Source organism: Leucopleurus acutus, assembly GCF_964270905.1.
Source record: "Leucopleurus acutus genome assembly, chromosome: 11".
In the NCBI taxonomy this organism is placed as follows: Eukaryota; Metazoa; Chordata; class Mammalia; order Artiodactyla; family Delphinidae; genus Leucopleurus; species Leucopleurus acutus.
The window spans coordinates 41,223,775-41,251,514 of record NC_139152.1 but is presented as its reverse complement, the minus strand read 5'-3'; the positions used below and the strand labels follow the sequence as shown (position 1 = coordinate 41,251,514).

Genomic DNA, 27,740 nt, shown 5'->3' with positions numbered 1-27,740 from the left:
CCAACAGCAACCCTGCCCAGATGTGAGTCCTTGGGTTGTGGTTCTGGACGAAGAACAGCTAACAAAGCTGACTTGGCCATGGATTCTGTGTGACTGAGGGCCTAGGGAAATTCTGTGGCTGATCTAAGAACTAAAATCTGTTCTCAAGTATATTTGAATTCTCAGTCCAGTCTTGCTTACCTCCCTCAACTGTTGGGCCAGATCTCCTGGTCCTGGGTTGGACCTTTGGGACTCCTCCGGATTCATACTCCAGGGTCTGAGCTGATGAGCAGTGTGCGAAGGAATGCACCTCACTTAGGTCTTCCTGGCACACCAGGGAGAGGAGATGGAGGAAAAGCTCCCTCTGCACCTGCCCCAGATTCATGCCTGCCTTTTTGGCTCTGGTCACCCAGCAGTAGAATGCAGACAAGCCTGCTTGCACCAGACATACACCTCAGGTTTTGAACATTGTATAAAGACTGGGGTAAACTGGCCTCACTGCCTGTGTTTGCCCATGGTCCAAAGCTCAAATGGTTATGGTGTACAGAGCTCAGGGTGGTACCCAATCACATCTCCACTTTATTTACAGGCCATTTATTTTCTCTTCCTCAAAGTTACTCTTTACCTTCTGCAGGCAAGTATATAGATACTTTAGTGTTCATAGGAAGACCTGCTGGCATAACTGGTCTTGTGGCTATAGACCATGCAACAGAAGTTGTTTCTCAAGTCTGGGAAATTACATACAGCTAAGAATAAACTTGTTCACTCAGAATAGATTTGTGGGTCCCACACGTCCTGGTAAAACTGCTCCTTGTTTCCTGTCTGTTATTGAAAACAGGACATCTAAGGTAAAGACTCAATTCATTTCAAATTTTAGCTTAATAAAGTAAAAATACAGAAAACAAAAAAACACCCCATAAATGATACTGGTCTTTAAAAGTAAGGATTTTATCTGTTTTGAACACTGGCTAGATAATTCAGTTGATGAGACTCAGTTGATGAGAAAACATGGCAGCCTGCATGAGAGGCTGTACCCTCTGTGCCCTGTCCCTTCCTCCATGGACAGGGTAGGAGGTTTTATGCTATTTTGCAAATCTACCAGAATTGTGCTAGAAGGGCATCTAGAATCTTTTCTCACTGCCTACATCATTACTGCTTTCTCAGAGCACTAACCTTTCCTCTACATGTAGAGCGATCTGTTTAAGGTGTGAATATCTCCAAAATGCTTTCACAGAAAGCTAGGGGAAGGGTTAAGGCTGTTCAGAGCCAGCCCAACCATTTACTATATGGTGAAGAATTTCAATTTAATTACCCAGATATTTTGTACAAATTGTAAGGAGGAAATGAAAGGCTTTTTATAGTGTTCTGTCTGAGGAATGGAGGCCTGACATCAATACAGATTTTTCTTTTGATTTCACTGTGTCTAAAGGCTAATTAGCTTCACCATTTATGGCCAGCTGCTACCTGCTCCCCTCCCACACACAGACGTGTACCCCAACTGGAGCCTTCATTAAACTAAAAAATATATATGAGACATGAGAGTGAAAGAATGTAGATGAAGTCATAAAAATTTATTGTAAAAAAGCTTTAAGTAGATGCTGATCTACAGAAGGCCTGTAACATCCCTCAGATGGGAAAGACATGACAGTGTTTAGGGACATCAATTATTTATATATTATCGCACTCATTCCTGAATATCCTGAAGATATTATCTGCATATTTTAATTTGAAACAAAGTGAAGACTGTCGTTTGTTCAAAATGCTGTGGTGAAATTATGTTCATTTGGGTTAGTTAGCATCTGCTCCCTTCCCCAAAGCGTTTCCTTTAGTTATGGAAATTTATTCCAGGACAATTGAGAAAATACTCTATTGGGTTGTGAGTCGGGAATTCTGAGTTTTAATCTTAATTCTTTTACTGACTGTGCAAACTTCTGTAATGCATCTGACATCCTGGTACCTTAGTTTCTACATTTGAAAAATGGTGAGGGAGGGGAGATGAAAAAACATCTTACTAACTGAAAAAATATATTGGAAAGATAAAAAATGTCTGACATTCTAATATTGGCAGTGTTTTAAAGGTGGCTATGCAAGTTCAGGCGTGCCATGACGGCCTGGACAGGTTGTGGGCCGGGCCTACCATAATGGTAGAGGTTTGGGCACTGACCGTGCTTCCTGCTGTCTGAATAGACATGGGGGCAATTACAGAAAAGTGGCTGAGAGCCCAGGACAGAGGAAATAAAGGGAATGCACAGCCACAACCACTCTGACTTGGCATATTACCATGTTGGGCTCCTCTTGTCTTTATGATGCTATAAGGGCCCTTGGGCAGCTGCCGTATTAACCTTCATTAAATAATTTGAAAAGGGTGTATGGAAAAAAGGAAGAGGAATAATGGGAATCTGGTAGGTCTGGTGAGGTAGAAGCTTGTGGTTAGTCAGATATTTGAGCTAGCAGTCCATTAATTTGATGTTAAGGGGAGGAATGCCTTTTCACTTGTTGTGGAAGGCTCCGTTCAAGAGGGAGCCACGGGGTGGGGGGGTGTCAGGTGTGGGAGGTAGAAAGACACTAAAGAATTGTTAATGAGACACTCCTTGGGTGAAGGCTATAAAAGCTCTCTCTTCTGAGCTGGTACTCTGATCTAGCCTCAGGTAGATGTGAGTGAGGCTGATTTTGCCATGATTAGCAGTTACTTGAAAAAGAAAGAAACTGTGGTCTTATTCTTGGATATGAGTCTGTAACTGAGTTTCAGCTCAGCTGCAGAAAAAAGCCCTCCAGGGCACACCAAATGCTGTGTATTCATTGAAGGTTCCTGTTTGTCTCTTCCAGCTTCTGCTTCCTGCTCCCGGTACCTAATTTCTGCTCCTGCCTCCACTTTCCTCCTAATGTGAGCTCAACTTGCAGCTTTCTCTCAGGTTTTCCTTTCTGTTCACTGGGCTGCACCCTTCTCCTACTGTGTGTTCTCTGTGTGCGTGCGTGTGTGTGTGTGTGTGTGTGTGTGTGTAACAGAGGCATGCTCTGTAGGCTTCCAGTCCCCTTTAGCAGAATAATACCCATTTCCTCCTCTACCATGGGAAATTTCTGTCTCCTGCTCTGTCTTTAGCGACCAGAATGAGCACTTACTCTCCTAAGTATTATAAATACAATATTCATCCTGCAACTGAAAAAGATTTTCAATCTGATAAGTAAATACATTTGTCCTATTACTTTTACATTGTCTGAATTGTGATTTGTACAGCTGCTCTCCAGTTGTACTATTATACCCAAATTTTATTCTGCCTTTTAATGGATTTCCTGCTTGCTAGACAAGGACCTAGTCCTTTTAGAGAAACCTAATTAAATTATGCAAGGACATCTCCACTTAGGTCCTATCTTGTTAGATGTGTCCATCCATATACGAAAAAACAATTTCGGAATTCCTTGGTAGTCCAGTGGTTAGGATTCCAAACTCTCACTGCTGAGGGCCTGGGTTCAAACTCACAAGCCATGAGGTGCGGCCAAAGGAAAAAAGAAAAAACAAGAGAGAGAAAGAAAAAACAATTGTACAGTGAGGTCCTACTGTATAGCACAGGGAACTATGCTCAATATCCTGTAATAAACCGTAATGGAAAAGAATATGAAAAAGACTATATATATGTAAAACTGAATCACTTTGCTGTACGCCAGAAACCAACACAGCATTGTAAATCAACTATACTTCAATGAAATAAATTTTAAAAAAAGAAAAAACAATTCTGAGCTCCAAATAATGCCCTAATATCTGCCAGCAGCATTCAGTACAATACATTTGATCATATTTAAGTTCCTCCCTTATGCCTGGTAAACTTAAGTTGTAGCTGTGGTCTTTGATTCTTTAAGTTTTTCTCTTCTACTCTAACCCTAGGAATGGAGGGGCTGCTGTTAACACTCAGCCCTCCTCCTTCACTTTTAAATTCTTTGGTGCTATTTGGGAGCACTAATTTTATTAAACTCCCTTTTATAGATATTAATGTTTACTTCCATTTTATGCCCATTTTCTACTCTCATTTTCTGTCCACATCTACTTGGAAAACCATTCCTATTTTTGCTTTACTTCCTAGTGAATCATGTGGCAAGTGAACCAGCAGTCTGAATTTTTTTTATGGGTCTATTCGGATTTTTTAATCAAAATTCTGTCTTACCCATAAGCTGGTTTATCTTAGGCTGACCTTAACCATTCAGGCCCTGGGCTTTGGGACTAAACTGTATTATTTACCACCATACCGGTCTTGGGGGCAGAGGCCGCCAAGGTGCCTGAAAGAGCTTCCAGGCCACCTTAACTAAAGCTGCTTCTGCATTTACTGGTTGAGCTGTTTCTCTTGGGACAAGTCAAGAGTCACACACACCTAGGGACTTCTTACCCCCACCCCTAGTGGCCATGTAACTATTTCTTATCATGTAAAAACTTATGGTTTTGGAATTCTAGCTTTCATCAGTGCTAATACAACCTACTTTATGTAGTTTAGGACTGAGTTTACCAGCCACAGCTGTGCTCACCCCGCCCATATTCCACACTTTACAAACAGTTCATGAATCCCCGTTGTGACTCACCCCCTCTACCCAGTACATTAGTTTTATTCTCCATTTGGTGTTTTAAAAAGATTATAGAACCTGTAGCTTTATTGGGCTATGCTTTCTTCTGGAATCCTAATAAAATAGTTTGTGTGTCTTTTAAAATGTTCCATTTATGTGTCAATTTTGCTTTATTTAAAAATGTTATGTCTAGTGGATTGAGCAAGTCAAGATTATATGCAGAGGGGACTGAGAGATGCTTTATCAAAGTGTCTTTTATGAATATTTAAAACAATGTCTCTGTATAACTGAGTCACTTTGCTGTACAGCAGAGATGGGCACAACATGGTAAATCAACTCGACTTCAGTAAAAATAAATAAATAAATAAATAAAAAGATTTTAAAAGTCTTTTCCTACTTCCCAGAGCCAAATGCTTTCTCTCCTTGAAAGTTAGCCCCTTCAGAATCTGGTCTTTAAAAAGTCTGTTCTGCTTCTTATTTGGCGCTTGGATCAAACCATCAAACTTCTTTCTTCTGTATGTGATGACATTTTCTCCTCATTTCCTGTGCGTGGAATCATTTTGTGTGTACTTGTGTGTGTGTGTGTGTGTGTGTGTGGTGGTTTGTCTAAGCCTTTCTCTGCAGTCCAGCCCTAGCTCCACCCATCCTCAGTGGCTGCTGCACTTATGGCAGCCAGACAATCTGGGTAAGGAATTCAGGAGAGCCTCTTGGCTTTAGAGAGTCAACCGATAGAATTGCAGTAGGCTTACTGTTCCTCTGAGAATTGACAGACCAGGTAAGGGAGCCCTTAGATAACAAAGTAAATCCCAGGGCCCACTTCAGCAGAGTACTAACTCATCACTGCCTTTGCTAGCTAAAGTTGTCCTTTGCTTTTCCTAGAAGTTTCAGGCACCTGCAAGAGAGACCTGCGTGGAATGTCAGAAAACAGTCTACTCAATGGAGCGTCTCTTGGCCAACAAGCAGGTGTTTCACATCAGCTGCTTCCGTTGTTCCTATTGCAACAACAAACTGAGGTAAGCCAGACCAAAACAAGCCATCTCTCTGTGTGGTTGGACCTCCAGAGGGAGTCTTTGGTTTTTAGAACACTGGTACTAAAATCTGTGGTGCTAATAGTGTGTGCTGTTGAGGACCTCTGAAGAAAGTAAAAAGTACCATTTAATGACAGGCATTTTATATCAAATTATAATGGTGTTTAGAACTTCTTGGTACTCTCACATGTTAGTTTACATGTTAGGACCGAAGCTTAAATCATGTAAGTTGCAGGTAACTGCCCCTGTGACCTAATTTAGTAGAATGTTTTCCCTTGGTATCATAGAATCATACAGTTAAGAAATCTCAAGAGGATACTTGTTGAAGCCCTTGAAATTATCCCAAACACTATATAAATGGTAAAAATAGCAATAATAATAGATCCTGAAGGGCATATATTTTTCTGTATATTGCTTCATTTTATTTTCTGAGAAAATAATTATGTATCATTTCTTCCAAGTTACTCAAAGTATGGATATAAATGTGACAAATTGGGGAAATATTCCGTATTAACTCATTTTAACCGTAGAACCTTGGAGGAGGAAGTAACCAGGATGTCATTTCCTCCAGCCTTCCTTCCAGAGCAAGCACCCTTTCCAGCATACTGTTGAAAGATGTCCTGGCACCTGCGTGGCGTTCTGCGGGGGTTAATACCCCACTACAGCTAGTTCCAGTGTTAGCACTAGCTTGAAAACTTTCCCTCCTGTTGAGCCAAAATGTGCCTCTGGAACTTCCACACAGTGGTTCTTTTTCTGCCCACTGTATTTTTCTCTCCAGAGCACATTTTTCTAAATTTTTGAATTTTTATATTTCTTCTGTAGAAATGCTGTTGTTTTTATACCCCCCTTTAAAATGTGTTAACCCTGCGAGAGACACCAGATGTCCTAAAGGCCTGTCCAGCACTCTTGTTAGGGTAGACCGACTTCTGGCTACTGCTCACCATTCTCCTATTAACCATAGCTTTCCTTTATTTAATCACTGACATCTACTCAGTGCCAAGCGTTGGGAGAGCATTATACCCATTCCTGTAAAAACATGCTTTTAAATTATAACACAAATGGGAAACTAGGAGGGAAAAGATGCAACTTTTTACAAAGGAATATCATTAAAAGTAGTTACAGGTTAGAAATACTTAGGAAATATATGAATGATCAGAACTAGGTGGGACTACCTAGGGAAGACTTCCTGGAAGAAGTAACTTTTTCAACAGTTTTGACAGAGGGGAGTGAAATCACTTGAAAATGGGAGCATGTACCAGGTGGAAGAATGTCTTGTGAAGGTTCAGACCTAGAATTGAGCATGTTTTTTATAAGGATAATAAAACAAATGTGCTTAAAAGGACACCCTCAGTGACTGATGTGCTTTTAAAGGTATTTTTCTCACTTAGCATCTTCTGAATATACTGGAGTTGCCAGGTTTCAGCCTACTGGTGTAAATAAGAGAATACATATTTGTTAACTTTATGCTCTTTTTTTTAAAAACAACAGTCTAGGAACATATGCCTCTTTACATGGGAGAATCTATTGCAAGCCTCACTTCAATCAACTCTTTAAATCTAAAGGCAACTATGATGAAGGCTTTGGACACAGACCACACAAGGATCTGTGGGCGAGCAAAAATGAAAACGAAGAAACATTGGAGAGACCAGCCCAGCTTCCAAATGCAGGGGAGACCCCTCAGAGCCCAGGGGTAGAAGATGCCCCCATTGCTAAGGTTGGTGTGCTGACTGCAAGTATGGAAGCCAAGGCCTCATCCCCGCTGGAGAAAGAAGACAAGCCAGCTGAAACCAAGAAGTTGAGGATTGCCTGGCCGCCCCCTACTGAACTTGGCAGTTCAGGAAGTGCCTTGGAGGAAGGGATCAAAGTATCGAAGCCTAAGTGGCCTCCTGAGGATGAAATCAGCAAGCCTGAAGCTCCTGAGGATGTAGATCTGGATCTGAAGAAGCTAAGACGAACTTCTTCACTGAAGGAGAGAAGCCGCCCGTTCACTGTAGCAGCTTCATTTCGAACCTCTTCAGTCAAGAGCCCCAAAACCTTGTCCCCATCTGTCAGGAAAGGATGGAGCATGTCAGAGCAGAGTGAGGAGTTCGGAGGAGGTGTAGCAGCAGAAAGGAAACAAACGGAAAATGCCAACGCCTCCGAGAAGAATGAGAGTGTGGAAAAAACAACCTGGCCAAACAAGGGATCTAAAGGAGAGGAGGCAGGAAGGAGAAGTAAGGAAGTTCACAGTTTTGAGATGGGGAGTGAAAATCTTATAGAAAATGGTGCAAACTTAGATGAAGGTGATAGAAACCTTCTCACACAGCAGTCTTCACTAGAACCCAACTCTAAAAATTGGTCTAGCTTTGCAGATAACACCTCCACTAAAGAATTCACTACTCAGAATCAGACATCCCAGGATGTGGGATTCTGGGAGGGAGAAGTAGTCAAAGAGCTCTCTGTGGAGGAACAGATAAAGAGAAATCGGTACTATGATGAGGATGAAGATGAGGAATAACAAATTGCAATGATGCTGGGCCTTAAATTTATGTTAGTGCTAGTGAGCCACTGCCCTTTATCAAAGTGATGCACAAAACAGCTGTCTTAGCATGAGCTGTAATTTATGTGGAAGTAACTTTGGAAAAGAATTCTTGCTTCAAAAAAATCCCATACTGTGCAGCTTAAGTGAACCAATTCTAAATGCTAGATAACATTACTTAAATCCTCTCTTTTAGCAATGATGATATACACAACTGCTTTAAGGTCTTTTGGGGGTTGGGAGTGTGTATGTGTGTGTGTGGGGGGGAATATTCCAACGGATATGGTCCAGCTTCCATTGTACTCCCAAAAGACAATATGAAAATGGAGAGATGATTAGTAGTACATTGTTATGCTAAAAATTCAATTGTGGAATTAGGAAACATGCAGAAGGGATTTAGGGGCCTAAACATTGTGACTGAATGCACTTTAGTATAAAGGGCACAGTTTGTATATTTTTACATGAATACCAATTTATTGTTTAGTATTCCTCTGTTAAGAGATCAAATATTTAGTCTTTAAAAAAAAATTTAGGTTAATTTTCTTACTCTGATATATATGGGGAATTTACTGCTTGCTCCGATATATATGGGGAATTTATTGCATCCTGCTTTCTAAACAACATCCTGAACTGGATTATTGAGATATAGCATAACCATCTTTTTGGAGCACCTTTTGAGCACCCTTAGTGCTTGGAGAGATTCATTGTGTCCCAAATAAGCTATGGTATTTGCCAATGCGTTTGACTACACCCCCAAGTGATTGCTTTCTTCTCTGGTGGTATCTGTGCTTCTCATAATTTACTGTAAGCTGCAATATTTTTATAAGATCTTTTGTATTTGCCATGTTGCATATTAGAGCAAAATGATGAGTTTAAAGGAGGAATAACAGAAAAAAAAAAAAAAAATGCCTTAAACCACTTGAGCTCAGATCCCCAAACCCTATATTCTACTTCTGATATCCCCTTTCTGGGACACTAGTTTTTTAATACTTATAAGCTCTGAAATGTATTGATTTTTATGGCAGACAGTATTCCTAGGGTGCAATTAAACCAGTTATAGGCCTTTTGTGGGATGGTTTTCTAGTATTAAGGTTTTGGAACAATATAAACTTGAGTACAGTTGTTGTACATAATTGATATTCCAAATTGTATGTTGGGGGAGAGAGGTGTTTTAAGGTATAGGCTTTTCTTTATACTGCATTTTTAGAGATTTAGCTCTGATATTTTTTAGAGATGTAAAATATTCTGCTTTCTTACAGTCTTGCTTACTCTGAAACATTTTTATTCAATAAAGCTTTTAATTTACACTTGAACTTTTCAATGTTCCTTTTCCATTATTATTTTACATTGTTACAGTCTCTCAGGACCTGCTTTTACCTTAGCAGTTTGGGTAGAAAAGGCAGATGGATCTGATGGGTATCAAGTGAAGAGACATGCAATGTATACTTCTCACCACTAGGTGGTGGTGTTGGGCTGATCTTAGGATTTCATCCGCCTAGAAAACATTTTTCTTGAAAATTGAAAGCAACTTGGCAAGAGAATTATTGTGTACATTCAAAATGAGCTGTTTGTTTTACCAATTCAAAATGCAGTGGTGGTTTTTTATTGTTAATTGTACTCCGCATTTAATAATTTACCTTACAAGTATACCTAAATGCTAAATGGAATTTCCAAATGCCTCTGCTGAAAATGGACTTGTTTTCTACCCTGGGCAGAGGCATAGTTGGTTGTTTGTTTTCCTTGCTTGCAGAGGCAACTGCCCCAATTAAGGTACCTTTTTTAATGGGAGTGTAGATTTCCTTGGAGATAGAAATGCTTTTTGAGTCATCTGTTAACATTTTCCAGGGTCACTGTGTGTTCCAGCGTCTTGCCTGGTCTTCTAAGTGCTTGTCCGGATACTACTATCTGCTCTTGGCCCCAACACAGGCTGAAGTCATTTAGAAAGCCCTGTTCACTGAACAGTTAATCCAGAAGTTCCTGCTGACATTTATAAAATATCCAATCTTGGCTTGAGTTTAGCTTCCTTTACTCTGTGACTCACTGCTTGCTGCTCTAACCCATCCACATTGTACTCCCTATATCTACTAACCTTATACAAAAAGTCTGAGTGCCTATGGGTGGCATTAATGGGTATCAGTTGAGTATGTCACCGTATATCAGGTACTTGGGGGCTGAGATTACCCTTGGAAGAACTCCTTTCTGTGCCTTTCAAGGGCTAAGGTAGACACAGGTACAGACCGTAGAGACAAGAATTAGCTCCATAATCAATATAATAAAAGGATATTCTTATCAAGAGAATGACCAGATAACACTAAACATTCTTAGAAAACAAAAGAACCTACAGCCAAATAAAAAGTGCTTATCATTTATTCTCTCAGCTCTCTAAATGAAGGCAACTTGTTGGACTATGTCAATGTTGACAATAGGATGATGTGAATTTTTCTGTTGGTAAAGCAGGAAAAGGGGCCAGCTTGGGACTTGAGATGGGACATGACTGCTACAGGGGCCAACTTAGTTCTTTTACCAGCTTGCTGGTCAGATCACTCCTGGCCAAAGTGAAACCTGTACTAAATTTGCTTTCATTACGTATTTCATCAGCAGTATGTTTTCTAACAATCAAGAGGTTGAGAAATGGTACATATGTGTTTTTCTGGGAATAGATCTTGAGACCAAGATCATTGTGTGTTGGCCTCTGCATGCTAAGTTAGCATGTTCTTTGTTCCTTGGGGCTCTGCTTTGAATTCCCATGGGATCAGAGAGAGTTTACTTCTTTTATTTATTTATTTTGGCCACACCACACGGCATGTGGGATCTTAGTTCCCCAACCAGGGATCGAATCCATGCCCCCTGCAGTGGGGGCATGGAGTCTTAACCGCTGGACCACCAGGGAGGTCCTGTGAGTTCTTTTAAAACGTATCTTGAATATAGGGTAGTTACCATTAAGCTATTTCTGGGTTTGGACGAAAATGGCTTCAGGCAGTGTGGTTCTCAGACCAGCAGCAGTGGCATGACTTCTGAGTTTGTTAGAAATGAGAAATGCACATCCATGGGCCTACCCTGAACCTCCTGAATCAGAATCTCTTTGGATGGAGCCCAGAAAACTTTTAGCAAACTCTCCATGTGGGAGATGAGAGAAGCTAATGTCTGAGCTGTGGCACACTAAGGTTTGAGAACCACTGACCTCAAGCAGACCTTCTAGTCTACTCCTTAAGGCGGCTCCTTTTTTCTCTTCTTTCTCTCCCTTTGAAACTCTTTATCTTCTGCCGCAAGCATGCCTACTAGTATAAAGATACTCTGTCCTTGGACAAGATTAGTTCTTTAATCTTTTTTCAGATCATTCTAGGTAGCCTGTGGTAATTAACCTTGTAGCCAGGTTTGAACGGTTGGCACCCAGGGTTCAGCGTTCTCCAGCGGTTGAGGGACAATTTAGAATTCAATGTTTTAAAGGTTTCTTGTCTATGGCTCCCCTCCCTGTTTATGTAGATCCACAAGAGTTCAATGTTCAATGCGGACATCTAAAGTTAAGGAGTTTTATAGGATAAAGCTTCAGGGCTCTGGAATCTAAAGACTTTCTAGTTCAGAAGCTCAGCTCTACCACTTGTTTATATAGCCTCGGGCAAGCTGCTCTCTGGACCGCAGTTAACTCATCCATAAAATAGTAAATACCTACTTCACAGAATGAGGAAGTTAAATAATGTGTGTAAAATGTTCAGGGCAGTACCTGGTATATAGTAAACCTCATTAAACATTGGCCATCATCTACTTTTCTTTTTCCTTTAATATTTTCCTTTGGATATCTTCCATTTCCTTTCCCCATGAGAAGAATAAAAGGATTTTTAAAAGTCAATTTTGAGGGATATACAAGGACAGGGGGTTGAGATCATGGAGGGGCACGAAGAGAGAAAAAGGGTGGGGAGCAAAAAGAACGCTGCTAGTAGGCGGGACCAGCTGAGATGGCGATAAACCCTAGTGAGAGATGGGGGCTGTGAGGGAGGGGGGAGAGAGAGCGAGAGAGAGGTATGGCCTTCCAGGGAGCAGGAACAGCTTAAGCTGGCTGGACTGAGAAGAATGTCCCCATAAGGGAGCTATGCCTGAAATAAGGGGTGTAGCCGTATCTGGACGGGAGAGTGAGGGAGGAGGAAAATCTTCGCGGAAACCGGTAGCAAAAAGGGGCGGCACGAGCGTTGAGTGCTTGTGCGGGGCGGGACCAGGGCTGGGTGGAGGCGGGGCGGGAAAAGGAGGGGCGTGGCCGGGATCGGGAGGCGGAGTCCCGAGGAGAGGCGGCCGGGGAGGCTGCGGTGAGGGAGGTGGGCGGGGAGGCGGGATGGGCGGTGAAGAAGCTGGGCCCCTCAGAGGAGGCGGACTGAGACGTGACGGGGACAAGAAGGGGCCGGAAGGGGGCGGCCGCCGGTCCGGCCCCGCCCCGGGGCTGCCTCCCCGCGGGTTCTGTTGGCCGTGGCGGCAGCTGAAGCTGTGGCGGCGGTGGCCGCGGGGTGGGCGTAAGATGGCGGCAGCGGTGGCGGGAGCCCTGGGCCTGCTGTGGGGCTGGCTGTGGAGCGAGCGCTTCTGGCTGCCCCAGAACGTGAGCTGGGCCGACCTCGAGGGGCCAGGCGACGGCTACGGCTACCCGCGGGCCCGGCACATCCTCTCGGTGTTCCCGCTGGCGGCGGGCGTGTTCTCCGTGAGGCTGCTCTTCGAGCGGTGAGAGCCCGCGGGCGAGCGGCGCGAAGGGCTGTGGGCGCGGGCTGGTGAAACCGGCCCGGGGGGAGAGGCGGAGGTCGAGGACCGGAAGACGAGCTGCAGGGAAAGCCCGGAAGCAGGAGGCTGGGAGAGCCCCGGGCCGCGCGCGGGATGCTCCGAGGGTGGCCTAGGTGGTCGTGGAGCCTAGGTAAAGACAGCGAGTTTGGGGCTTGGACATTGAAAGAGTGAGAGTCGAAGGGGACACTGGACCCATTCAATTTGAGAGCCCGGGGTGGGTGTCTCATGGGCCTCTCCCCAACCTCCAAGGATTCTGCAGACCAAGAAACTGCGAGCTGCGACCGAGAACCCGAGGCGGGAAACAAGAAAGGGCTGCCAGAACCAGGACTAGTTGGGATCATGGAAACTGAAGGGTCGGCGCAAGAGCCAGACGTTCCAAGCCGAAGAAATGGGTTCATGGGAAGATAAGATTTGTGAGGGCAGTTTAGTTCCAGATAGTTGAGGGGCACAGGATTACTTAGGCCCTAAGCCTTGGTTCGTCACACCGCATGGACGCGCGCGCGCGCGCGTGTGTGTGTTTCAATAAAATTCTGCCAGAGCCCGTAAGAGAGTAGAAATCTGGTAGGGATAGGGTGTGGTGGAGCCTGAGGCTTCCAGAGTATGGAAAGGTGTCAAATTAGCTGCAGAACAGGCCTTGGAGGCCTGAAATGGAAGGAGGAGTGGTCATGTTGAAAGGATGGAGAGCCTTAGGGCGTATGAGACAACAGCTGTATTGAGACAACAGCTGTATTGAGCCAGCTTCTAAGTGACCATGTGTTCTTGACAAAAAGTGTTTTCACTTTTCATTGAGTGAGCGGCTCCTGTCTGCTGTCGAAGATAAAGATATCCATTGAGGACTTGCTGTGGTGATTTTACAATGTGGACTTATAGCTGTGAGTGATGTTGATCGAGTCTACTCACAGCCCGGGAAAGGTGACTTCTTTCTGCATAGGTCTCAGGTAACGAGGATGGCACTTTGACATCTTTTGTTCCTTTGGCCTATAGAGCAGGAATGCCCTTTCGAGGATGGGACTATATTGCAGATAGACTACTTTGTTACTGTCTGAAAACCTAATGTTATCTGTTTTGGATTACTTCTTTGATTTGCCTACTATTTCTGACACAAAAATCTTTCAAAATATATATGTTTCCCACCATTCATCCATTATTTAACAGTGTTTATGTATTGTCGCCAAAGTGCTGTGCCAGAAGTTTAACTATAGTCGTTGTATTAAGTATTCCTGGGGCGGAGGCACAAACCGCTTGTCCTTCTTAGGAGTAACCTAGGTCCAGGTACTCTCCACCTTCGCATCTGTATATGAGAGCAAAAAAACATAGAGAAAGACAGTATAATGACTGAAAAGGAAAATACACAATTCAGGAGAGAAAAAAAAAGTTCATTGTCTTAGGAAAAGATTCTCTGCTTTTCATATAAATATATACTAATATGGAAATTTCCCCAAGTTAGTGGTAAGAGGAACTAGCTTGTTGCTTCTAAACACTCATTTTATATAAGCTTGCCTATATCTTCATATTTCCCAGGAGTACCCCCAGGTGACTGTGAAGACGGACATATCCCCTGGCACAGCCACTGGAAAGGATCCTTTTTACCTGTGGGAATTCTATCTGAATGTTTCTGTGGTGCTCCAGTGTCAGGGGAGAAGGGATGGATGGGAATACTGATGTGAAAGCATTCTAGCATGATATTCCTTGGCTAGTAAGGACATGTACCTTGTTAATGTCATGTTTGACCTTAGGAAAGTTTAAGCCTAGAAGCAGTCTTGCTACTTTGTTTCTCTTTAAGACCTACGACTTTAGTTAGCAATAGAAATTACAGCTGGATTACCAGTTCTTCTCTCACTGTGCTGGACTTCCATGAAGGTAATAGAAGTCACTTTTAGAGTATAGAAAAAGATATCAGAAATATTGGTTCATTTATTCTCTTTCCTACATTTTCTCCTTTCTCAAATCCTAACTACTTAGTTTCTAAAAAGTGATTCATATAATAATCATGAACTGTAAGAGCTAGAACTCCAACCTCCATTTATATAAATAGTAAACTAAGGCTTAGAAACATTTTGCAGCTTTTCAGAAGCTGCACACTCACCTGGGGGAGGAGGTAGAACCAAGATCCAGAGTGTTTTCCCCAGCCCCATTCTCTTTCCACTGTATGGTGTGGCCACTTTTCATATTCCTTAAAACCCCCTTTCAAGAGTTAAGATTTAACCTGCCATTGCTACTATTCTAGGATTTGGAGAAGAAATCCATGTACATCTTATTCTTGGTTATTTAATATAATGTGTTTGACCTGAAATTTGCATTTTTTGCTTCAAATTGTTCTGCATATATTAATGTCTTACACTATACCCTTTGATAAATTATCTCTGTGTTGTTTTAAGAATATCCTAAAGAAAAAATATAGAGTTTACAGTTTATCCTTACTTTCTCTTTCTTATCAACCACACCAAGCATTTGTTTATTTTATTATTATTATTTTATAATTTTATTTATTTATGGCTGCGTTCGGTCTTCCTTGTTGCGTGCAGGCTTCCTCTAGTTGCAGCGAGCGGGGGCTACTCTTGGTTGGGGTGCACGGACTTCTCAATGCGGTGGCTTCTCGTTGCAGGCTTCAGTAGTTGTGGCTCGAGGGCTCTAGAGTGCAGGCTCAGTAGTTGCGGTGCACGGGCTTAGTTGCTCCGCGGCATGTGGGAGCTTCCTGGGCCGGGGCTCAAACCCATGTCCCCTGCATTGGCAGGCGGATTCTTAACCACTGTGCCACGAGGGAAGTCCCCATTTTATTCTTTTAAGTTCCCACATTCCCTGGAGAGCTGTAGCCTCATCTGATAGGGAAGATTTGAAAAGCCACCTGACCATATATTAATGTATCTAGCTATTTCGCTAAAGAACTGCAGATAGGAGATTATTACCTACCCAAGAATAGAGGTTTTTCCTTTGTGGGCCTCTGCTAAGTGGTTGCATTATGGTGGCCTGCACCTTGCAAAATACCTTCGATGTGGCATGTGGTCAGTAAATTCTGATTGAATGTTTGAGAAGGGTCCACCCTCGTCTACTCAGATGCCCAGAGGAGTAACTGGAATCTAGATCTTCAACATGAAATAGATGTTTGGCTTGACTGAGAGAGACAAAACTATAATTCCTTTGTTTCTGTTAAATTTCACCACACAATATTTGCATGTTGTGCACCTTTCTGCAGTTTCTTTTTCTTTTTCCCCACCCCCCATGCACACACTCATGCTACCCTATACCCTATCAAAAGAGAGATAAGAAACTCTTCCACCTGTTCTTTAAAACTTCTTTTAATATTACATTGATGATTGAGACCTGAGGGAATGAATAGTCCAAGCTAGGTGTGCCGTGTCTTACTTAAATTGGATCTTAAAGATAAAATTGTTTGAAATTTAATATCTAGTCCCTGAGCACTTATTCCTTGGGATCAAGTATAAGCTTGAGACTTAATATTGATATCATCAGAGCTACATAGGCTCATTTATTTTGAATATGGTATTGCAATAGGAGCTTTATGTTGCCAGGAGAAAATTGTTTTGTGAATTATACAGGAGATAGATTAGAGCTCTCCTTACTGCTCATTCATTATTCCAGTCCCCTCTTCTCTCCTGTTACTTCCAAGGCAACCTCACTGGCATGTCTAAGGAACTTTCTCAATACCATTCTCTGGCACAGGGGATTAACAGACTCACTTACTGGCCTATCTTATAACTAGAAACAAGAGCAGTGACTCACTTTTTTGTGCACATTTCTTAACCACTCATTTCATCTTCCTCTTGTAAACCTTGCTAACTCTGCTGCTTGCTGCCTTTTTTTTCTTTTTTTATTTCCTGTTCTTCCCCACTTCTGCCAAGTGGAGGAAGAAGAACCTTTTTCCTCTTCCTGACAGACCTGCTGCCTTCCTTCTAGGTCCATGTCATGTCACAACATTGTGACCCAGTATTAGTAGGTCCTCCAGACTGGAGAGAGGTGTTGGGAGGAGTGGACATAGCTGCTGACTAGGTTGTAAGGGAGATTGCCCATTCCACTACATCCCTAAAGGTATTCTGTTGGGCCTTATTGAATTGTAAATCACAGAATTAAGTCAGGTTTGCAGATCCAGCAGAGTGAGATTGAAAAAGATGGTCACATGGCTCTGCCCTTATCTAAGAACCCACCTCTTAATAAGCTCCAGATGATCAGAAGCCTTATGTGTCCCTCCTCTCTCCTGGAAAAATTTCCCTAGCCCTTTCTGTGCAGTGGGTGTTGATGCTCTGCAGACAACCCTGAATACTGTTGTGACTGAGGTCAGGTTCCTGGCTTACCCCTGGAGACAATATATTTGTCACAGAAAAGAAACATGTCAGATATTTTTGCTTTAGCCCCTTCCTGATTCAGAAAACTAGGGTCTCCTAGCTGGGTAAAGAAGAAATTAATGGGGAGAAGAGGAGGCATCAAGTGAACTCTGTACCTTCCTTATAGAGTGGGGAGGGGGAGATGTACCTGTTTTGGCTTCCTCACCAGAGGTAGTTTTAGGCAGATAAAGCTGCTTTCTAAAGAATTCACTGAGTTTTGGGCTCTTTGTGGTTGAATCCACTCCTACTTTATCTTTGGGGAAGTTAATTGAGGTGTTGCTGCAAAAGGAGTTAACCATAGTCACTTCTAACTAAAAAAAAAATCTGAAACTCGTTTTCCTAGATGCAAAGGCAGTTTTCCTAGATATGAAGAATTCTCTCTGAATTATCTAGTACTGTGGTTTCCAGTATAGGAGCCACTAGCTAGCACAGTAGCTACTAGCTTTTGGGGATTTCAACTGTGACTGGTCAGCACTGAGATGTGTTCTAAGTGTAAAATACACACCCGATTTTCAAGACTTAATGCAGGGGAAAAAAATGTAAACTATCTCAATTTTTAACATTGATTACATATTGACATGATAATATTTTGGATATATCGGGTTAAACAAAGTATATTATCAAAATTAATTTCACCTGTTTCTTTTTTACTTTTTTTAAAGTGCCTATCAGAAAATTTAAAATTACATATGTGGCTCACATTATTTCTATTGAGCAGTGCTGATGATAGTGATTCAAATAAGTATTAATAACCAAGAAGAGAATTTTAATGTAGATTCACATTTTTTTTTTAAACTATTTATTTATTTTTGCTGTGTTGTGTCTTCCTTTCTGTGCGAGGGCTTTCTCTAGTTATGGCAAGCGGGGGCCACTCTTCATCGCGGTGCGTGGGCCTCTCACTATTGCAGCCTCTTGTTGTGGAGCACAGGCTCCAGATGCTCAGGCTTAGTAGTTGTGGCTCATGCGCCTAGTTGCTCCGCGGCATGTGGGATCCTCCCAGACCAGGGCTCGAACCCGTGTCCCCTGCATTAGCAGGCAGACTCTCAACCACTGCGCCACCAGGGAAGCCTGTAGATTCACATTTGATTTATTTTTTATTTATGTTTTTTAAAAATATTTATTTATTTATTTATTTTTGGTTGCATCAGTCTTAGTTGCGGCCTGCGAGATCTTTCATTGCGGTGCACGGGCTTCTCTCTAGTTGTAGTGTTTGGGTTTTCTCTCTCTCGTTGTGGTGCGCGGGCTCCAGAGCACATGGGCTCTGTAGTTTGTGGCATGCCAGCTCTCTAGTTGAAGCACGCAGGCTCAGTAGTTGTGGCGCGCTGGCTTAGTTGCCCCGTAGCATGTGGGATCTTAGTTCCCCGACCAGGATCGAACCCGCGTTCCCTGCATTGGAAGGCGGATTCTTTACCACTGGACCACCAGGGAAGTCCCTGATTTTGTTTTTAAGCACCAGAAGGTGATTCGTTCTGAGTATATTGGACCAGGTTTTAAACAGTGGGGCTTTCTAACAAATTATAGTAATAATGGGATTTTTAAAATGTAAATCATTTTCTGAATGATTTAAATGACTAGTTACAGTCTATTTTGAGTAACTGTCAATTAACAGTGCCCTCTAGCCAAGTATTGCTCTGGCGTTTTTTTCTTCTGCATGTATTTCCTCAGTCGAGTAGTTAATGATGTGTAAACAAATAAGTTTGTCAAGTAGTTCATTGTACATGAGGTGCTACACAGCCCTGATAAGGCAATGAGAATAATCAAACTATTGTATTCTTCTCAAAACTATGGAGTTTCTTAAAAAGGATATATATCTTGTAGTCCTTAGTTCTGGGGTAGTGTCAGCATTTGTAAGAAGTCTCAATTATAGGCACAAATGGTCTCAAACTAAATCAGATTGTTGTGGTTGTGTTTTAATACTTCTTGGGGAAGTCTCCAGTTATAGACTGAAGTTAGTTAACTTGAATTTCTACTGATTCTCCGGAAATCATTGACCTCCTACATGTAGCTGGTAGGTTATCTGATGACCCAGGAGGACAGGTGGCCACATTTCCTTGAAACGCTTTACCTTTTAGTTGAGAATTAAGTTTTTACCCATTTGTTCATCTGTTCATTTTTCAACAATTATTTATTGTGAGCTTAGTATATGCCAGATATCAAACTGAGTGCCAAGGGTAAAAAAGTAAGTCATGGTGTCTACCTGCAGGAAGAGAGCAAGAAAACCAGTGGTTAAAATAGAGTGTAATGAATGTATGCACAAGGTTAAGTCATGGGAATTTGGAAGAGGTGGATTCGGTTCTTTTTAACAGTTATTAACTGAAATACAGGCTTAATGTCCCACTAACACACACTTGTTTCTTGAATTATGAAGGATGGTAAAAACTTCTTAAGAAAGAGCTTTTTGTTAACCTTTTTCTCTAATCCACCTCTTATTCAACATGCATGCATTTATGTTCCTACTTTAAGCAAATGCATTAAGTAGTATAATTACTCACCCATTTAAAAAATAAATATGTTTAATGAAAGAAATGTGTGTAGGTAGTTAGAGGAGTTCTTTAACAACGAGAATCTTAGGGACCTCCAGCTGTTCTCCAGCCATACTTGGAGAACTGCTGCTACTTGCTGCTCTATAGCAAGTAAAGTATTCGTTAGCTACTGTATAATAAAACTACAACTTAGTCTTAAATTAGTTTGTGTCTGTGAAGCATTTTAATATAATTATATACTCTAAGTAATTCTTATTATCTCACGACTTACTTCTCTCATAATAAGGTAAGGTGTAAGCAGAATGCTGATCCATCTTTCTCATCACAGTACCAAGTAGGTTCATCAGATTGCACAGTTATTAGTCATCTTAATTCTTTAAGGCCCTCTTATAGGTCTAAGTGAAGATAACTTTGATGGAAATGGGAGAAGGAGTGAAGAATAGTCTGGTATAAATCCACAGTGTATGCCTTGTCATGGTTTAGGATAGCATAAAGGTTCTCTTCTTTTTAGTTTGTTTCTGCTTTGTTTTAAGAGCAAATTGGCCAATTAAAAAAAAATAGTCCTTAAAAAAGCCTGCAAAGATTACTTGCATACCGACCATGCAAGAAATGTTGGATTTGGTGGTATAGGTGTCCTTGAGAAGTGTAGTACCTCGTACACAACAAGCACATATGTGTACAACAAATCTGTATAACACATTTGCTTGTACATAGCAAATTCTGTCCTCTTAAGAATTAACTCAGAAAAAATACACTGATGTGCATGCATATGTATAGGGAATATACAAAATAATATATGGTTGGGAATCAGCAGCACATAAGTGAATAAATAGTATAACTTAGTAATTCTTAAATCTTTTGTTCTCAGCATTTTTCTTTTTTTTACTCTTAAAAATTACTGAGGATCCCAAGGAGTTTTCGTAGATGTAGGTTACATATACCTCTCAATTTTTTCATATTTGAAATTGAAATCGAGACATTTAAGAAATATATTTATTATTTCATTAAAAATAACAAAAATAGGACTTCCTTGGTGGCGCAGTGGTTAAGAATCTCCCTGCCAATGCAGGAGACACGGGTTTGATCCCTGGTCCAGGAAGATCCCACATGCTGCGGAGCAACTAAGCCCGTGCGCCACAACTACTGAAGCCCACGTGCCTAGAGCCGGTGCTCCGCAACAAGAAAAGCCACCGCAATGAGAAGCCCGCGCACCGCAAGGAAGAGTAGCCGCCACTCGCTGCAACTGGAGAAAGCCCGTGCGCAGCAACAAAGACCCAAGTAGCCAAAAATAAATTAAAGAAAAAAAGAAGCCTATTACATGTTAACATAAATAACATATTTTTGAAAGATAATTTTCTAAACAAAAAAATATTTAGAGAAAAACATTGATTTTATATTTTTGCATATCTCTTTAATGTCTTAGTAGAAGATAGCTGGATTCTCCTCGCAGGCTTCTACATTCAATCCCTTCTGATATGTTGTTTTGGTTGAAGTATATAAATAAAAGCTGGCTTTACACAGATATGTTATTGGAAGGGGGAAGTATTTTATCTTTGATACTACACCAAAACACAAGGAGTAGTTTCTTAAAGGTTGTTTAGAATCTGAAACCATATCAATGAGCTTTCCATTCATGTTAAGATCCACTGGTGTCTTACATTTTGAATGGACATCATGTATTGGTCACTTGAAAAATACTGGTTCACTAAGTTATACAGATATCCTAAATGCCAATACATTTCATTATACAGTATTAAAAAATCATAGTAATCTCACTGTAACAATCTCATCAGAAAAACCTTGAAGTATTGGGACGTTGTCAAGCTTAAAGGCAGATATATGGTCTCTAAACTTCTAATTTTCACTTGAAAGCTTGAATTTTATCAATGGCAAGATTGTTTGTTTTTTGAAGTGACAGGCTTATTTCATTCATTTTTAAGAAAATGTCTCTGAAATACCCAGTTCCTGAATAACCGTAGTTTGTCTGTCAGTCATTCTTTTGGGTAAAAATGGTGTTCTTTGTAAAAAGTGATTTTAGTTCAGCATACAACTCAATCAGTCAAACAAGTGCATTTCTTTGAGACCACCGTATCCTTTGGTATGCAATAAAAGTGCTTTCTGTGTACTGCCCATTTTATCACAGAATACTTTTTAGAAATGTACTCAAGGGTTGGCATTTAATAAAATTAATCATTTGTATTGCTTCATCAAGGACATTCTTTAGTGAAACTGGCTTTGTTGTTGTTGTTAAGTAAGAGGCTATAGCAAGAAAGAATACAATAACTACTACTGCAGTTTGGTGCCGCTGCCCTGATTTGTGCTCAGCTTCCATAAGTTTACCCACCATTGCTTTTTTTGCATCATCATTGTAAATATCAACACCATAACAAAGGCAAATGTCTTAATATCATTACGAAAATAGTTTTGACTTTATGAGCCCCCAGAGAGTATCTCAGGGATGCTTTGGGGTCTGTGGACCATACAGACCCTCTGCCGTTATTGAATGAAATCACCCAGGGCTTAGAGTGTAGAGTAAGGTAAGAATCTGCATAGAACCGTGAGGAAACACTGTGTTTTAGGAAAAGGCAGAGGAAAAAGAAACCCAAAAGAAGATAAGAGGTATGACAGCCATAGAGTATTTGATAATATCAGTAGTTAGCATTTAATAAGTACATACTTTATCCCAGGCACTGTTCTAAGTACTAAACATTGAATCTTCACAGTAACTTTATGAAGTAGGTAGATACTGTGGTTATCCTCATTTTACAGATGAGAAAACTGAAGCAAGGAGAAAGTTAAGTAACTTGTCCAAGGTGACCCAACTAGCAGTGCACACCAAGAAGTCTAGTTCTACTGCCAGAAAGATAGAGGGAGAGAACTAGGAAGAGTGTGACAGAAAGGAAGCTAACAGGAAAGAGCATTTCAAGGGGGAGAACGTGCTCAATAATGTCAAATGGCACTAAGTGGTCAGGTAAGATGCAGGCCTGAAAAGCATCCATTTGATTTCACAATAAGGAGATTATTGACGACTTTGGCAAAGAGCAGCTTCAGTGAAGTATAGGGACAGAAGCCAGATGAGAGAGAGAGGAAGGTTGAGGAATGAGTGGGAGTTAGAAGAGAAGTCATGAGAAGAGAACTTTTTCAAGAACTTTAGTTGTGAGGTGGGTGAGAGCCTGAGGGTGTGAGGGACAGGAAGCGCTGTTTTAAGGTGGGAAAACTTGAGCATGTTCAACGTCTGATGAGAAGAAACGAGTAGAGAATGAAGCCAAAGGTAATAGAAAAAAATAGGAATAAATAGAATGAAATTTCTAATCGGGAAGAGAATGGATATAAAGCACAGGGATATTAGTTTTAGATAAAGTGGTTCTGATGCAGGAAGTGAAGGCATTCCCTTCTCAGCGGAGATTCTTGAGAGTCTTAGCTATTTCCACTTCTTTCTTCCTCCTCTTTATATCTTTCGCTGCATACATTCATTACACTCTATTTTAACCACTGGTTTTCTTGCTCTCTTCCTGCAGGTAGACACCATGACTTACTTTTGCTGTGCAAAAGCTTTTAAGTTTCATTAGGTCCCATTTGTTTATTTTTGTTTTTATTTCCATTTCTCTAGGAGGTGGGTCAAAAAGGATCTTGCTGTGATTTATGTCATAGAGTGTTCTGCCTATGTTTTCCTCTAAGAGTTTGATAGTATCTGACCTTACATTTAGGTCATTAATCCATTTTGAGTTTATTTTTGTATACGGTGTTAGGGAGTGTTCTAATTTCATTCTTTTACATGTAGCTGTCTAGTTTTCCCAGAACCACTTATTGAAGAGGCTGGCTTTTCTCCATTGTATTCTCTTGCCTCCTTTATCAAAGATAAGGTGACCATATGTGCATGGGTTCATCTCTGGGCTTTCTATCCTGTTCAATTGATTCATATTTCTGTTTTTGTGCCAGTACCATACTGTCTTGATTACTGTAGCTTTGTAGTCAGGGAGCCTGATTCCTCCAGCTCTGTTTTCCTTTCTCAATATTGCTTTGGCTATTCAGGGTCTTTTGTGTTTCCATACAAATTGTGAATTTTTTTGTTCTAGTTCTCTGAAAAATGCCATTGGTATTTTGATAGGGATTGCACTGAATCTGTAGATTGCTTTGGGTAGCATAGGCATTTTCACAATGTTGATTCTTCCAATCCAAGAACATGGTATATCTCTCCACCTGTTTGTATCATCTTTAATTTCTTTCATCAGTGTCTTATAGTTTTCTGCATATGGGTCTTTTGTCTCCTAGGTAGGTTTATTCTCGGTATTTTATTCTTTTTGTTGCAGTGGTAAATGGGAGTGTTTCTTTAATTTGTCTTTCAGATTTTTCATCATTAGTGTATAGGAATGCCAGAGATTTCTGTGCATTAATTTTATATCCTGCTACTCTACCAAATTCATTGATTAGCTCTAGTAGTTTTCTGGTAGCATCTTTAGGATTCTCTATGTATAGTATCATGTCATCTGCAAACAGTGACAGTTTTACTTCTTTTCCAATTTGGATTCCTTTTATTTCCTTTTCTTCTCTGATTGCTGTGGCTAAAACTTCCAAAACTATGTTGAATAATAGTGGTGAGAGTGGGCAACCTTGTCTTGTTCCTGATCTTAGAGGAAATAATTTCAGTTTTTCACCATTGAGAACAGTGTTGGCTGTGGGTTTGTCAATATATGGCCCTTATTATGTTGAGGTAGGTTCCCTCTATGCCCACTTTCTGGAGAGTTTTTATCATAAGTGGGTGTTGAATTTTGTTAGAAGCTTTTTCTGCATCTATTGAGATGATCATATGGTTTTTATCCTTCAGTTTGTTAATATGGTGTATCACATTGATTGATTTGCATATATTGAAGAATCCTTGGCATTCCTGGGATAAAGCCCACTTGATCGTGGTGTATGATCCTTTTAATGTGCTGTTGGATTCTGTTTGCTAGTATTTTGTTGAGGATTTTTGCATCTATGTTCATCAGTGATATTGGCCTGTAGTAGTTTTCTTTTTTTGTGACATCTTTGTCTGGTTTTGGTGTCAGGGTGATGGTGGCCTCATAGAATGAGTTAGGGAGTGTTCCTCCCTCTGCTCTATTTTGGAAGAGTTTGAGAAGGATAGGTGTTAGCTCTTCTCTAAATGTTTGATAGAATTTACCTGTGAATCCATCTGGTCCTGGGCTTTCACTTGTTGGAAGATTTTTAATCACAGTCTCAATTTCAGTGCTTGTGATTGGTCTGTTTATATTTTCTATTTCTTCCTGGTTCAGTCTTGGAAGGCTGTGCTTTTCTAAGAATTTGTCCATTTCTTCCAGGTTGTCCATTTTATTGGCATATATTTGCTTGTAGTAATCTCTCCTGATCCTTTGTATTTCTGCACTGTCAGTTGTTACTTCTTTTTCATTTCTAATTCTGTTGATTCGAGTGTTCTCCCTTTTTTACTTGATGAGTCTGGCTAATGGTTTATCAATTTTGTTTATCTTCTCAAAGAACCAGCTTTTAGTTTTACTGATCTTTGCTATTGTTTCCTTCATTTCTTTTTCATTTATTTCTGATCTGATCTTTATGATTTCTTTCCTTCTGTTAACTTTGTGTTTTTTAGTTCTTCTTTCTCTAATTGATTTAGGTGTGAGGTTAGGTTGTTTATTTGAGGTTTTTCTTGTTTCTTGAGGTAGGATTGTATTGCTATAAACTTCCCTCTTAGATATGCTTTTGCTGCATCCCATAGGTTTTGGACCGTTGTGCTTTCATAGTCATTTGTGTCTCGGTATTTTTAGATTTCCTCTTTGATTTCTTCAGGGATCTTTTGGTTATTTAGTAGCATATTGTTTAGCCTCCGTGTGTTTGTATTTTTTACAGTTTTTTTCCTGTAATTGTTATATAGTCTCATAGCACTGTGGTCGGAAAAGATACTTGATACGATTTCAATTTTCTTGAATTTACCAAGGCTTGATTTGTGACCCAGCGTATGGTCTATCCTGGACAATGTTCCATCAGCACTTGAGAAGAAAGTGTATTCTGTTGTTTTTGGATGGAATGTCCTATAAATATCAATTAAGTCCATCTTATTTAATGTGTCATTTAAAGCTTGTGTTTCCTTATTTATTTTCATTTTGGATGATCTGTCCATTGGTGAAAGTGGGGTGTTAAAGTCCCCTACTATGGTTGTGTTACTGTTGATTTCCCCTTTTATGGCTGTTTGCATTTGCCTTATGCATTGAGGTGCTCCTAGGTTGGGTGCATAAATATTTACAATTGTTATATCTTCTTCTTGGATTGATCCCTTGATCATTATGTAGAGTCCTTCCTTGTCTCTTGTAACATTCTTTATTTTAAAGTCTATTTTGTGTGATATGAGAATTGCTACTCCAGCTTTCTTTTGATTTCCATTTGCATGGAATATCTTTTTCCATCCCCTCACTTTCAGTCTGTATGTGTCCCTAGGTCTGAAGTGGGTCTCTTGTAGACAGCATATGTATGCGGTCTTGTTTTTGGATCCATTCATCCAGTCTATGTCTTTTGGTTGGAGCATATAATCCATTTACATTTAAGGTAATTATTGATATGTATGTTCCTATTACATTTTCTTAATTGTTTTGGGTTTGTTTTTGTAGGTCTTTTCCTCCTCTTGTGTTTCCTGCCTAGAGAAGTTTCTTTAACATTTGTTGTAAAGCTGGTTCAGTGGTGCTGAATTCTCTTAACTTTTGCTTATCTGTAAAGGTTTAAATTTCTCCATCGAATCTGAATGAGATCCTTGCTGGGTAGAGTAATCCTGGTTGTAGGTTTTTCCCTTTCATCACTTTAAATATGTCCTGCCACTCCCTTCTGGCTTGCAGAGTTTCTGCTGAAAGATCAGCTGTTAACCTTATGGGGATTCCCTTGTATGTTATTTGTTGCTTTTCCCTTGCTGCTTTTAATATTTTTTCTTTGTATTTAATTTTTGATAGTTTGATTAATATGTTTCTCTGCATGTTTCTCTTTGGATTTAACCTGTATGGTATTCTCTGTGCTTCCTGGACTTGGTTGACTATTTCCTTTCCATGTTAGGGAAGTTTTCGACTATAATCTCTTAAAATATTTTCTCCGATCCTTTCTTTTTCTCTTCTTCTTCTGGGACCCCTATAATTCGAATGTTGTTGTGTGTAATGTTGTCCCAGAGGTCTCTGAGACCGTCCTCAATTCTTTTTATTCTTTTCTCTTTATTCTGCTCCCTGGCAGTTATTTCCACCATTTTATCTTCCAGCTCACTTATCTATTCTTCTGCCTCAGTTTTTCGGTTATTGATTCCTTCTAGAGTATTTTTAATTTCATTTATTGTGTTGTTCACCATTGTTTGTTAGCTCTTTAATTCTTCTAGATCCTTGTTGAATGTTTCTTATATTTTCTCCATTCTGTTTCCAAGATTTTGGATCATCTTTACTGTCATTACTCTGAATTCTTTTTCAGGTAGGTTGCCCATTTCATCTTCATTTATTTGGTCTTGTAGGTTTTTACCTTGCTCCTTCATCTGTAACATTTTTTTTGTCGTTTCTTTTTTTTTTTTGATGGTGGTGCTGTATTCCTGTCTTACTGGTTGTTTGGCCTGAGACGTCCAGTACTGGAATTTGCAGGCAGTTGGATAGAGATGGGTCTTGGTGCTGAGTTGAGGACCTCTGGGAGGCCTCACTCCAATTGATATTCCCTGGGGTCTGAGGTTCTCTGTTAGTCCAGCGGTTTGGACTTGGAGCTCCCACCACAGGAGCTCGGGCCCGACCTCTGGCCTGGGAACCAAGATCCCGCAAGCTTTGTGGCACGGTTAAAAAAAAAAAAAAAAAGGAAGAAAGAAAGAAAAAAAGGAGCAGCACAATATGAAAGAGAAAAAACAAAATAGAATTAGAAATATAAAAATTATATTATAAAAAATAAAACTATAATTGAAACAACTGCAACAAGGTAAAATAAAACCACAACAGAAAAAAGAAAAAAAAAAAGGGTGGGTGGGGGGACAAGCCAAAAGGAGAGAACAATAACAAAGTATAAAGAATAAAATAAAATTAGAAAAATAAAAGATTTATTAGGAAAAATAAAAATATGAAAGAATCAA

The 27,740-nt window shown here is 40.5% G+C and overlaps 2 protein-coding genes across 5 annotated transcripts in view; both read left to right on the top strand.

Moving 5' to 3' along the window:
• Positions 1 to 9,375, top strand: part of LIMA1 (LIM domain and actin binding 1) — an 83,019-nt gene extending 73,644 nt beyond the window's left edge. For all 4 annotated transcript variants that reach the window (XM_082850558.1, XM_082850556.1, XM_082850557.1 and 1 more), the window contains 2 exons: positions 5,407 to 5,540; positions 7,044 to 9,375. In XM_082850558.1, the coding sequence (XP_082706684.1) occupies positions 5,407 to 5,540; positions 7,044 to 8,052 (1,143 nt within the window). In that variant the 3' untranslated portion in view covers positions 8,053 to 9,375. The remainder of the gene's footprint in view (positions 1 to 5,406; positions 5,541 to 7,043) is intronic.
• A 3,194-nt stretch (positions 9,376 to 12,569) lies between these two features.
• Positions 12,570 to 27,740, top strand: part of CERS5 (ceramide synthase 5) — a 32,913-nt gene continuing 17,742 nt past the window's right edge. The window contains exon 1 of the mRNA XM_082850333.1: positions 12,570 to 12,774. Within this exon, the coding sequence (XP_082706459.1) occupies positions 12,578 to 12,774 (197 nt within the window). The 5' untranslated portion in view covers positions 12,570 to 12,577. The remainder of the gene's footprint in view (positions 12,775 to 27,740) is intronic.